The 13,987-nt window shown below is 48.3% G+C and overlaps 1 protein-coding gene across 1 annotated transcript in view; it reads right to left on the reverse strand.

The window, feature by feature from the left end:
• Positions 1 to 1,248: 1,248 nt before the first annotated feature.
• The window catches only part of LOC138945818 (TSC22 domain family protein 1-like), a 60,145-nt gene continuing 47,406 nt past the window's right edge, over positions 1,249 to 13,987 (reverse strand). The window contains exons 3-4 of the mRNA XM_070317323.1: positions 3,982 to 6,109; positions 1,249 to 3,914 (exon numbers count right to left, since the gene is read on the reverse strand). Of these exons, the coding sequence (XP_070173424.1) occupies positions 5,879 to 6,109 (231 nt within the window). The 3' untranslated portion in view covers positions 1,249 to 3,914; positions 3,982 to 5,878. The remainder of the gene's footprint in view (positions 3,915 to 3,981; positions 6,110 to 13,987) is intronic.

Here is a 13,987-nt window from a genome sequence, read left to right on the forward strand (position 1 = left end):
ATCCGTCTGGAGTCGGTTCTATATCTGTTGCTCTCTGTTCAACGAGAAAAAGCCGGCTACCCGGGTATTCATTCTAGTACATATATATACGGCTTCTCTGTGTGTGTGTGTGTGTGTGTGTGTGTGTGTGTGTGTGTGTGTGTGTGTGTGTTTGTGTTTGTGTGTGGGCAACACCTGTGGATTGTAGAGTTCTGTTTGTGATGTGGTCTGGCGGCATTGGTGTGTGTCTATATATGTTCAGGACTTCCTTCCAGAAGCCATAACAGTTATTCTCAATCTCGTTTGAGTGGACTTCGGCTTCACATATGATTGTGGTGTTTCGGCACTCGGTTACATTTGGCGTCGTCGACAGCGATGGGACTCGACATGAGATATTTCAACACGTGCTCTCAGCGCGCAGCGCTGAACCGATTTGGGGTTTTCTCTTTATCTTCTCCAGTGTTTTCAGCGTTTATCTCCCTTCCTTCGTGTGGCATCAATCCATATTCCCGTTACTATTTTTAGAATGTCACTGCGCTGTCCAGAACGCTTCCCTTGCACCCTGAAGTTGTTCTTACTGTCAAAGTGAAAAGGTCGAATCAATTTATAGCCACGCGAAAAATACACTGTCACCTATCTATTTATAGATATAGATATACATATACGGCTTCTCTGTGTGTGTGGGCAACACCTGTGGATTGTAGAGTTCTGTTTGTGATGTGGTCTGGCGGCATTGGTGTGTGACTGAATAATCAGGCCTTCCTTCCAGAAGCCATAACAGTTATTCTCAATCCCGTTTGAGTGGACTTCGGCTTCAAATATGATTGTGGTGTTTCGGCACTCCGTTACATTTGGCCACGCTGTCTGTCTCTGTCTCGCGATTCACCCCGGCGAAGCCGGGTATTCCTCTAGTTTCTAATATGCTGACTGTTAGCAAATGATAACAGACATGTCTCACAAACGATATCAACATTCGCCTAAAAGGCTCATGCTTGATATCTTTTTTCTCGACATGTCTTGTTATCATTTGCTAACAGTCAGCATATTAGAAATAACTCATAGTATTGTTTTGATGAAGTCACACAAAATATTGAAACGTACCACACACACAACCAGCAGGAGAGAGAGAGAGAGAGAGAGAGAGAGAGAGAGAGAGAGAGAGAGAGAGAGAGAGAGAGAGAGAGAGAGAGAGAGAGAGAGAGAGAGAGAGAGAGAGAGAGATGCACGAACACGCAAGCACACACAGCTCACACTGAGAAAGACCGTGTGTACAAAACAACAGAAACTTTATTGTTATGTTGCGCACATTCAATCCAAGGCTTCAGTTTCTGGCTCTGACGTCATATCAGTGTTCACTGAACACCCATCACGCACACACACATACCCCTCACACACATACCCCTCACAACACTCCACTCATTCAGACATGCTTTGTGTCACTCTAAACACCGCTTACACCCCACAGTCTCTATCTGACACACACACATGTACATAGCCAGTATCGATTCGACACTACGGACGGTGTAGAGTCGTGTTAGGTAAGTTATGGAATAATCATAATACTACGCCGCCACAGACAAGAACGATGCCGAGAGAGGAACCACGACTGTGTTCGGGTCATACAGCCGGGTTCCTTTGTCAGCAACACTCTGGTCTGTCAGCAGTTCATGAATATTTAAAACGCCACGCCACCATTTGTCGTCACGATCAAGCAATGAAATTAGCAAAATGACGTCATGTGAGTATGACGTCATGACCTCACTGACGGGCCACAACGGAAATGAGTTAATAATGCTCTATGAAAGACAAGTTAGTTCCATTCAAATTAAAACATTACATCAGAGCAGAACAAATACACACACAATGTGACAATGACTTGGAGGGTTCATGACACACACAATCTGCACAAATAGTTTACCACCTGACTCTAAGACTGCCAACATGTCACACCCCTGCATGTAGTTATACACTCAGACTCTACCCTCAATTCAAATTTAACATCTACCCTGAGTTCAAAGTTAACATCTACCCAGAGTTCAAAGCTAACATCTACCAAAGTTCATTGTTAACTCCTACTGACCAGATCATTCTGACATACATGCTTTCTTTTCCACTTCCCTACCCTTAATTTTGTCTTCCAAATTCTCTTTTTTTCTCCTTGTTTTTATAATAGTATATGTTGTGTACTTGCAAGAAGTGACAGAAGCTAAGTGTGAAGGAAACGCCAGGAAAGCCAGACTCTAATTGACTAGACATAACATGCAGCTCTAACAGTGCAGACACTGTATAACAGTAGGGCAAACCTCTTGACTCTTAAAATCATACAACGCAAATATACACAATTGTCATGTAAAATTCACGTGGCCAACATCCTAACACGCGTTTAACACAACTCCCCCCCCCCCCCCAATAAAAAAAAAACAACCTAAAACATAACAAAACCATGACACTGAACACATAACTTCAACCTCCACTCTTCCTCCAGACAGACATAACAGACACACAAACCCTCCAAGATAAAGACTGGCCATATGAACTTGCATGTTGACAACAATACTGCACTGATTCCACACGAAGCAGGGAACAAGAAGGAACAAAGGGAGATAATGCGATAGACTGTACAGAGCACTACACTATGTGTAGCCAGGAAACAGTCAAATCACTCCTTCAGGTCACTGGGAGTCTGCATGGTAACGCACTTGTTCATAGACTGTTTATCTCAATACATTTGCAAGAATCTTTCAATTTGAAATGCACACTTCAATTATGATTGTTCACGCAGAATGTTTGTACCGATGAGACCCATAAGCTAAATGTTTCGGGAAAAATGAAAAGGATGGATGATGTCACTGCAACTTTTAGTCAGAATACAAGTTACGTGTCCTTGTGATCTATGAGAGTATGTGTACATTGATGAAGTGAGGTTGCTGTCAGCTGAACCCAATATCACAAGTTAATACCAAAGTTGGCCTTTCATATCAGTACGTATGTACCGTAATGCCTTTTTCTGACACAACTTTCAATGGGAGCTCTTTGGCTTTCTAACAGCTGTCAGTGTGTATCCGGCTTTCTAACAGCTGTCAGTATGTATCCGGCTTTCTAACAGCTGTCAGTGTGTATCCGGCTTTCTAACAGCTGTCAGTGTGTATCCGGCTTTCTAACAGCTGTCAGTGTGTATCCGGCTTTCTAACAGCTGTCAGTGTGTATCCGGCTTTCTAACAGCTCTCAGTGTGTATCCGGCTTTCTAACAGCTGTCAGTGTGTATCCGGCTTTCTAACAGCTGTCAGTATGTATCTCATAGATATTAAAACAACACCCCATCAACTTGTTTCTTGTGAGCTAAGCTGGGTCAAGACTAGTGTTGAAACATCCTAGATGCAAGCAGGGTGATTGTATGACAATAATACATAATAATAATGCGATATTCTCAATAAAATAATAAGACATTTCATTAGCGGCGAATGCTGACAACTCTCCTTCACCCAAGTGAACAGCACAAACACAGAACTCCAATCAGACGAAAGCAGAGAACAAAAGGCTGGAACAGACATGTGACCAAAGCTGATTGGATGAAAAGTGAAAAGCCACAACATGAGGGAAACAAATGATAATCAACCATCGGATGACCATGTTAGCATTGCACTCATCACGTAGCTCTACACATCACAACCTGGTCCACTCTCTCACTGTCTCCACATCACACTCTACTCAAGTGTTCTGCTGTTGAAGAGACTTTTAGTCACCAGTTCTGACCACTAGTGTGCACCATGTTTTGCAAGTAGAATGATGTACTATATCACACTGTGTTCAAAACTGGTTCCAAAACGTGTTCAAAAATGTAACATTTTAATGTCGAGTCCAGGACGTGGTTGACTTTCACACGTTTCTACACATCAGCGCCTGGTATCATTCACACTCACACATCACATCAGGACCTGTTACACACCCACACTGGTACACACTTCACGACCAGGTACACATTGACACCATGACGCGCAGGACCTGTTACACACCCACACTGGTACACACTTCACGACCAGGTACACATTGACACCATGACGCGGTCGACTTTCACACGATATTATACATCATCCTGGCATGGTGGACAATCACACTATTTATACATCATACACCCACACAGCCCACCGGCTTTATAGGCCAAATGAGTGACCTGGCTAGGCGGCACAGTGCATGGTATCATGGTATGTACGGTACAGCCCCCCCCCCCCCCCCAGCAAGCAGAGGGCATTGGGGCAAGGGGTTAGGGGGCGCCGCTTGACCAGCTCTTGTCATTCTTCACCGAGGCATTAGCATCTTTACAGGTAGGCATTAGATAATCTGTCTTTACATGTTTTAACAAGCCAGTCTGTAAGAGTCATCTTTGGTCCTGTGGGCAAAGCAAGTGTAGCATTAGCAGCATCATTCATCCAGGACCCCTTCTTTTTCTTTATTTGGTGTTTAACGTCGTTTTCAACCAAGAAGGTTATATCGCGACGGGGAAAGGGGGAAGATGGGATAGAGCCACTTGTCGATTGTTTCTTGTTAACAAAAGCACTAATCAAAAATTTGCTCCAGGGGTTTGCAACGTAGTACAATATATTACCTTACTGGGAGAATGCAAGTTTCCAGTACAAAGGACTTACATTTCTTACATACTGCTCGACTAAAATCTTTACAAAAATTGACTATATTCTATACAAGAAACACTTAATAAGGGTAACAGGAGAAACAGAATCCGTTAGTCGCCTCTTACGACAAGCTGGGGAGCATCGGGTAAATTCTTTCTCGTCCCAACCAATATGGGACTCCCTCTAACCTGCGGGGGGTTCTAGGCCCCCCCCCCCCCCCCATTTTGTACAAGAAATGGAAGTAGTGATGACCCTTTCAACATGAGTGATGGTCTGATGGAGTCTCATTGCCATTGTCACCCAGCTCAAAGGGTGAACATATAACCAGCACTTCAACAGGTAAACTTCAGTCCGGCAGCGAGTCTTAACATGAATTTAGTGTGCACATGATAACTCTGATCCCACATAATTTAGCAAAAGCAAACGTTTAACATATTGAACTCTTAATTGCAGGTGGCAATTCACATGTAACCCCTAACACCCAGACAACTGTTACTCTCTACCAGAAAGTTACATAACTCTGAAAGACACCCCAGTCCCAACCATTCGCCCAATCATAAATATAGTGCATCAACAAATCGCCAAGTACATTTTTGTAACATTTTGACATTTCAGAATCAACCCTTTCTGTATTTCTTTATTTGGTGTTTAACGTCGTTTTCAACCGAATCACACCCTACTTCAACTGGAACTCCTTTCAGTATCTGGTGATTTCTTTGCCACAGTTTGTGTATTGGAAAGAAAGTTCATGGGCAGAGTGATCATGTCATGTCCTCCCTGTCAGAGTGTGTATCAGTATATGATGTCATGTCCTCCCTGTCATCTTCGTGCAGCTGTCCAACAAGGGAGCGAACTGTGCTGACTGCAGTTGTCTCCCTTACCCCGCGGCTTGGTGTGTTGTGCCCAGCAGCAGCCGTTGTGTGGGCGTGACAACACTGTCCTCTCCCCTGTGGGCGCCACACTTGTAGAGGTGACGTCATGGCGCCGAGCACAGCAGGGTGTCATGCAGGCTGACGTCATACACACGTCTCCACGGTGACACACACCGCTCAGTCCTTGCGGCCAGGCCAGCGACAGACGCTCGTGGTTGCAGCGATGACCAGAAGCAGTGGCGGACAGACAGCGAAGCCGGTGACCAGATCAGCCATCATAAAGCCAGCAGCGCCATCAGCTTACATGTTCAAGTCAGCGCCACACGGAACAGGGCGACCCCGTTCATGTGCAGTGATGTTGAAGCGTGAGAGAGTCCACAGGAACACACGTCCCGTTGGTTATGAAGAGGAGGAGGGGGGCTGGGCGGTCATGAACTGCTGGAGGAGGGGGTTCTGCAGTGGGGGGAGGGGCGCGGGGAGCTTGGCCAGGGTTTCTGGGGAGGCCTCGCTACGCAGCACCTTGTTCTCGTACTCCACGGTGCGCATGCGCTCCATCAGCTCCTTGATCTGCTCCTTGAGCACCTCCACCTCCTCCCGCACCGCGTACATCAGGTGAGACTTCACCAGGTCCTGCAACAACAACAACAAAACGTCACGACTTTGGTCAACAACTGTACCACACAACTGTACCACACAATTGTACCACACAACTGTCCCACACAACTGTCCCACACAACTGTACCACACAACTGTACCACACAACTGTACCACACAACTGTACCACACAACTGTACCACACAACTGTACCACACAACTGTACCACACAACTGTACCACACAACTGTACCACACAACTGTACCACACAACTGTACCACACAACTGTACCACACAACTGTACCACACAACTGTCCGTCAAGCACACTTGAGCAATACCAATGTTACACAGTCATCTGTCACACCCAGAGATATCAACATTGAGACATGTTACACAGTCATCTGTCACACCCACAGATATCAACATTATACGTTAATTGGATCTGTGATCCAAACATGGCTTTTGGTCAATCGAGATGGAAGTTTATTCCACAAGCCCGTAGGGCGAGTGGAATAAACTGCCATCGAGATTGACCAAAAGGCATGTTTGGATCACAGATCCAATTAACATATATATCTCGACATTCACTGGTCTTAGGGTTTTTGTTTTCAAAGAAGAAAGAAACTTGCTTGAACACGGACCACTTCTCCGAGCAAAATCAACAAACCTAATCACTCGCAGTCCACCTCAAGGTCTCGGCCAACCAAGACTATGGCATACAAGAATAGTGACGTAAGAGAATAGAATGTCGTCTTTTGATTTGGAACGTGACGTGTTTCAGAACTTCTTCTGGACAACTCGGATGGTCTTCTGCGTAGTGGTTGGCACGAGATTCTTTTTCTTCTTCGACAGTTCATCCTCCGATACTGTAGCAAAACGTTTCATCTTTTTTTTCACTTTCGAGTATGCGGACGACTGAACTTGACCGCTAAAAAGTATTCCTTTCGGTATTATTACGCCGAGTCTGAACATGAGGTCTGAACATTGTTTTTAGGCAGGATCTAGGTGAAAGCGAGGCTGTTCTTATCTCTGTGTACAGTCGAGAGAGAGAGAAATACATGTCGAGACATTGAGACATGTTACACAGTCATCTGTCACACCCACAGATATCAACATTGAGACATGTTACACAGTCATCTGTCACACCCACAGATATCAACATTGAGACATGTTACACAGTCATCTGTCACACCCACAGATATCAACATTGAGACCAGCAACTTGCATTCCTACCATGTCTTCATTCACACACACAGTAGAAACACCGAGTCCCTAAACAAAGTCATGCAGCAAGAGTTGAAGGCCACCCCACTGACCTCCCTGCCCCTCAGCCCTTCTCTCCCCACGCTGAGCAAAACACAGGTACGTCTCTACATCAACATAACCCTCCAACTCCCCTCCCCTGAGCAAAAACACCAACATGCACACACACACACAGAGGTCACAGGTAAGGGAGAAGTGTATTAATCTAATACTGGCAACCTTGACAATCCAAACAGCCCCAGTGCAGTGTTCGAGGAGTATAACACTGCGGTCAAAACAAGCCAGGAAAACATGTGTGCTGGCACATGGTCCCTCACATGACCCTGAGGGCAAGAGAAGAGACTTGGAATACAGTGCACCCTATAGCGGTGTAGTACGGTCAGGCCAGGACCCATCCACCCCACTCCCCACAGATAACAGCCGGTGAGGCGGCCTGATCAAAACAAGCAGAAGCTGACCACACGGCGAGTGACAAACAACGTGGTCACCTTGTCGACACAGGGCTGGTCAGTGGTCACCTTGTCGACACAGGGCTGGTCAGTGGTCACCTTGTCGACACAGGGCTGGTCAGTGGTCACCTTGTCGACACAGGGCTGGTCAGTGGTCACCTTGTCGACACAGGGCTGGTCAGTGGTCACCTTGTCGACACAGGGCTGGTCAGTGGTCACCTTGTCGACACAGGGCTGGTCAGTGGTCACCTTGTCGACACAGGGCTGGTCAGTGGTCAGGTGCGGGTGGACCATGTCGACACAGGGCTGGTCAGTGGTCACCTTGTCGACACAGGGCTGGTCAGTGGTCAGGTGCGGGTGGACCATGTCGACACAGGGCTGGTCAGTGGTCAGGTGCGGGTGGACCAGGCAGCAGGTGGCCAGCGTGCAAGGTCAGCACTTCACTGTCTTACATCACGGCGGTCACCGCACAGAAAACACCACCACATACTGGACACGACATGCTCCGTTTTTTTCACACGCGCCCAAAAGAGAGCTTGCGGTCTCACAGCGTAGTGTAGCCGAGGGCCAGCGTTGACACAGCCCGGAATGCAAACATTGCCCGCTTCGCTCCCCCAATTCCCACCGGTCGATCAGTCCACAGGCCAAAAATACACACACTATCCTCCAAAGCGGACAGGGTTAGCTATCTAAGCTGTGACGTGCATGAAATAGCAATACAGACCGCCGCTTGCCAGGTAGATAAGGACCCTCGTTTACCTAATTTAGATATCGATAGAAGATCCGGCTGAGTGACATGCAGTCTACCTGTGTGTGTGTTGCACTGTGCATACTGTGGGCTGAGAGGTGTGGGCGGACACAGACGTCAGACAGCCAGGTGTGCATAATGCAGGGCGTGGGAGGAAGATGAGCACGGTGAGCCAGCAGGTAGCACGGTCAGCCAGCAGGTAGCACAGGTAACAAGACAGGTAAACAGCGCTGCACCTCATTATCAGTCAGGTAAATATAGAGTCCCTGACCTTTCATCTCACACCGCCACAATGCGCGTCATTGTAAATGTATGTAATATGTGTTCTAGGGAGAGAGAGAGAGAGAGAGAGAGAGAGAGAGAGAGAGAGAGAGAGAGAGAGAGAGAGAGAGAGAGAGAGAGGGTGGAGGGGCTACACCATTGCAGACAGACGATGAGTGAAGGAATGCAGTGAGTGAAGGAATGAAGATGAGCACGGTGAGCCAGCAGGTAGCACGGTCAGCCAGCAGGTAGCACAGGTAACAAGACAGGTAAACAGCGCTGCACCTCATTATCAGTCAGGTAAATATAGAGTCCCTGACCTTTCATCTCACACCGCCACAATGCGCGTCATTGTAAATGTATGTAATATGTGTTCTAGGGAGAGAGAGAGAGAGAGAGAGAGAGAGAGAGAGAGAGAGAGAGAGAGAGAGAGAGAGAGAGAGAGAGAGAGAGAGAGAGAGAGAGAGAGAGAGAGAGAGAGAGAGAGAGGGTGGAGGGGCTACACCATTGCAGACAGACGATGAGTGAAGGAATGCAGTGAGTGAAGGAATGCAGTGGCGGCACTCGGTTTTCAACACACTACACTAACGCTTCACCCAGACTTCACCAGTCCTGTCAATCATAATGACGGTGTGACCAGGTGCAGGTGGGGGTGGAGGGGGAGCTGTGTGTACTGATCAAATTGATTGATGATGTCACTGCGAGGAGTAAAGAGCGAAAAAGGTGCAATTGAGGTCTTCAACACTCACTGGAGAGCCCGAACCACTCAACCGCTTCAATCGTTGACACTGTCGTCTCCCTTCCAGTGTCGTCTCCCTTCCAGTGTCGTCTCCCTTCCAGTGTCGTCTCCCTTCCAGTGTCGACACATTCTCTGCATCCAGCTTCACCCCAACAAGCTTCCCGCAAAGAAAACACCAATATTCTGCCTGTACTACCTCACATTAGCATAAACAAATCCAGTCTATTTAGACCCTCGCTCAAGCCTCGTCAGGTATTCAGCAGTGAGATGTTGCTGATGGCTCGTCATTAACATAATGCTGATTAGCAGGGCCGCCAGCCAAAGGTCAAGGTGTCATTGTAAAGGATACGGCGACCCGAGTCAACACATCAATGACTGTGTCAATCCATTCTTTGCCTGGTTACCTAGGGAACCAAACGGCCAAACAAAGTGTGGCTTTGGGGACAACAGAGACAGAATGTGAGACAGAGGGCCGAGTTGCAGTCTTCCTCTTGGAGCTAGCATTGTCATCAGCCACCGATATTCACATAATGTGCAGCAGCAACTCCAGAACAACACCCTCTACCAGTGGAATCTTGTTCTCTTTTCCCGTTTACTTAGATTCTTCCCCTGTCTAAATGACTGGCGCTATTTCTGTGAGTGTGAGTGTAGTAAAAAACTGCTCGACATAGGAACACTGTAATCACTAATGTGTTTTCTGTCTGTCTGTCTGTCTGTCTGGTGTGAGTGCAGAAAGGTGCTTCCCTCTGACAATGGCTGCACACACCCTGGATCACGGCAAGTCACTGTGGTGTGTGTGGCACCGCACTCAGCCCATCAGTAACCAGGGCAAACATTCATTATTGAGTGACTGGAGGCAACAACAACAATTCCTCCTCCTGCATCACAGAGCAATGTCTGACAATACTAGCTTCCCCCCTCTCTCTCTCCCTGGCAGCCCCACAGTATCACCCCCACCCCCTTCCCCCCCCCTCTCTCTCCCTCTCAGCCCCACAGTATCACCCCCACCCCCTTCCCCCTCTCTCTCTCCCTCTCAGCCCCACAGTATCACCCCACCCCCTTCCCCCCTCTCTCTCTCCCTCTCAGCCCCACAGTATCACCCCACCCCCTTCCCCTTGCATCTTTCCTGTCTATCCGTGCTTACCACAGTGGTCAAACATCAACCAACACCAGATCAGCCCCCAAAGCTGTTGACCTGTCAGCTTCAAACTGGGGGCTTTCAAATCAACGTTGCTGTGCCCCCCCCCCCCCCCGACATAAAACTGAGGGTAACACGATTAAAGCTTGAAAAGGCGGAGTGCCACAGCATTCGTTTCCGTACAAGCATCGTGGAAAACCCTAGAACAGCGCGCTGTGGTAATGAGTGACGTCACCACTGTCATTATCGATCCCGCAGCGTTTCGTGATCTTCCCTGTCACAGCCATCGACCCGAGCGACCATCAATGTAACAGGGCGCTCTGAGAGCCAAATGTCACGAGTCTCGAATAATCCGACAACGACCAGAGAGACTATTTTGGAAATACCAAGCCCGGAATAGTCGTCACCATCTTTATTTCCGTGTCGGGTCACTTGATCTGAGTGAGCCAAGTCACACCCAGTTGTACAATTCGTGCGGAAATCCCCACAGCCAGTAATGATACACACACCGATATCTATTTGCCTTACCAGGAAAACGTGATACTTCCCCCACCCACTCGCTCCGTGTAACCGTGTGCACGTAACACTATCGATTGACAAGTCTGGCCAGGGGAATAGCAACCTGTCATTATGCAAGCGGAATCTTTGCTTCTGTGCCAAACACTGCTTGTCTAGGGAAGCTTCTGTGCCAAACACTGCTTGTCTAGGGAAGCTTCTGTGCCAAACACTGCTTGTCTAGGGAAGCTTCTGTGCCAAACACTGCTTGTCTAGGGAAGCTTCTGTGCCAAACACTGCTTGTCTAGGGAAGCTTCTGTGCCAAACACTGCTTGTCTAGGGAAGCTTCTGTGCCAAACACTGCTTGTCTAGGGAAGCTTCTGTGCCAAACACTGCTTGTCTAGGGAAGCTTCTGTGCCAAACACTGCTTGTCTAGGGAAGCTTCTGTGCCAAACACTGCTTGTCTAGGGAAGCTTCGGTGCATGCAAGCGCAGAGGCCAAACCAAGTGACAGACAGAAAGACACAGAAAGACACAAACGTGTGTGTCAATGTCAGCGACAGCCTTGTGTCAATGTCAGCGACAGCCTTGTGTCAATGTCAGCGACAGCCTTGTGTCAATGTCAGCGACAGCCTGTGCTAAGAAATGATGGGAATGCATGCAGGGACAAACTGAAAGTCATAATCAACACCACACATCTCTGTCAGTGCCAGACACGGCCTATCCAAAGACAATGTTGGACGTCTAAATGGTTGGATCACATTGCAGAACACCATGAAAAGATAGCATGAAAGCCAGTGGTGGAAGAAAGCAGTGAATGTTGTTATTGCATCAGGCGTCAAAACAGACCAAGCTATCCCCAAACATTGCATCAGGTGTCAAAACAGACCAAGCTATCCCCAAACATTGCGTCAGGTATGACAAACACAGCGAGGCTAATGGAGTAATGCGGGATACTGCCCAGCTCTACCCCCCAATATGATTGCACCAGATGTCAACACGCGACAACAATCCCCAAAACAGACTAACCCTGCCTGCCTTTCCAACGAGAGGCGAATGATGGATGACCAGGGACAAGCCGTGACAAGCCGGTGTCCAAGCACTGACCATCACTCGGCACGCACCTTGCCCACTACATCCTTGACCTTAAACAGGCATATTATTATCCTACTGGGGACAGTTATGTCTTAATAAGCTAGAATTAAAAAAAAATGCACAACCCCCTCACTGGCCTCAGAACCTACACCTTGAATACGTTCAAAACTCTGCAGTGAGGTGCAGTGAGGTGAGGTGAGGTGAGGTGAGATGAGGTGATGCGAGTGAAGGTGTGTGATGTTGGGGGATCATCTCGGGGTGTATGACGGCTAGAAGTGTCCACTACTCACCACGTAGTCGTTCATGGACTGCAGGGCGGTCTTCTGACCCCTGACGGCCTGGCGACAACTGGCCTGAGCTCGGTCCACCGCCACACTCATCTCCATCGTGCACACGCCGGGCATCATACAGCAAGACACGGACTATAGTATCTAAGACACTGACTGTAGCAATCACTCAATACACCAATCACTGACTGTAGCAAGACTTGTTCACAAACTGACCGGACCCACACAGCTACTGACTGATGACAGAGGGAAGATAGATAGTTAGCAACAGCTGAGGTAGTGTAACGTTGCTTGCGGCTTGACGGCTGAGTTATTCTTGGAGACTCGACCCGCTGAGGACAGTAATATACAGCTCGGCAACTGGGTCAGGGCGAGCAGCGACACAGCGGACCAATGGCAGCCCGGCACAACCTCCCCGCGTGCCGCTAGCAGCTCCCATGGCCAACACAGCGCCGTGCGAATACTCTCTTCCCCCCCCCCTCTCCATGATGGAGTGACTGCAGCACTGACTCACTGACGGAAGCCAGTTCTTCCAGCGGGCGGGGCATAAACAACGACTTCAACCGACAACAACAGTTCAACGCTCCCCCCTCGTCACCCTATAAACCTGTTCTCACCACGTAAGCAAGATCGCGGCGGATTCCACAGTATTGTAAGCTGCATCATAACACGGAGAGCGATCAGCTGTTGAAAGCAAAGTGGGACACACGGCGCTGTCCTAGTATGGTGCACCATATAAGGCTGAAAGGTTGACCTACATCCAGGGCAACTCGGGGTCAACTCGGGAGGGGGGAACGTCAACATGTTGCACCTTTTTCTATCACTGCTGTCGTCCCACAATGGAAAGCACGGTTTTTCCACATTACATCGGCATCAACAACACTAGCTGCATCACTAGAATGGTCGTACTGCACGACTTCTGCGCAACATGATATTTATTGACACAAATGCGCGTATTCTCGCGTCCCCCATTGCCCTCAAAATGCAACAACACGGGTTGATGAAGGGGTAGGGGACAGTGTTGCGCTGGGTTCGTCTGAACCAAAAGCCGAGTGTTATGTTGCGTACTGCGTACCAGATCGTCTTGGTGAACGAGGAACAACACCAAGTGTTTTGCTGAACGAGATAAGCGACGAAGTGGGCCACGGGAGTTCAAGCCACAGGGCAGTGGAACAGCTCAGGTCAATGAACTCGGTCCCCCGGCCTTGGTCCCGTTCAAACAATCATCATCTGATACACAGCCCACAGGCTCCACACAGTCTTTTCACCAGTCAGCCGTCCTTACTACGACGGAGTTTGCTGGGGGGGTAAAAGAAGCGGCGGCCAAGTTTGATTGAGGTATGGAGGAACAAGACTGATTGAGGTATGGAGGAACAAGTCTGATTGAGGTATGGAGGAACAAGTCTGATTGAGGTATGGAGGAACAAGTCTGATTGAGG

Source organism: Littorina saxatilis, linkage group LG13 (assembly GCF_037325665.1).
Source record: "Littorina saxatilis isolate snail1 linkage group LG13, US_GU_Lsax_2.0, whole genome shotgun sequence".
In the NCBI taxonomy this organism is placed as follows: Eukaryota; Metazoa; Mollusca; class Gastropoda; order Littorinimorpha; family Littorinidae; genus Littorina; species Littorina saxatilis.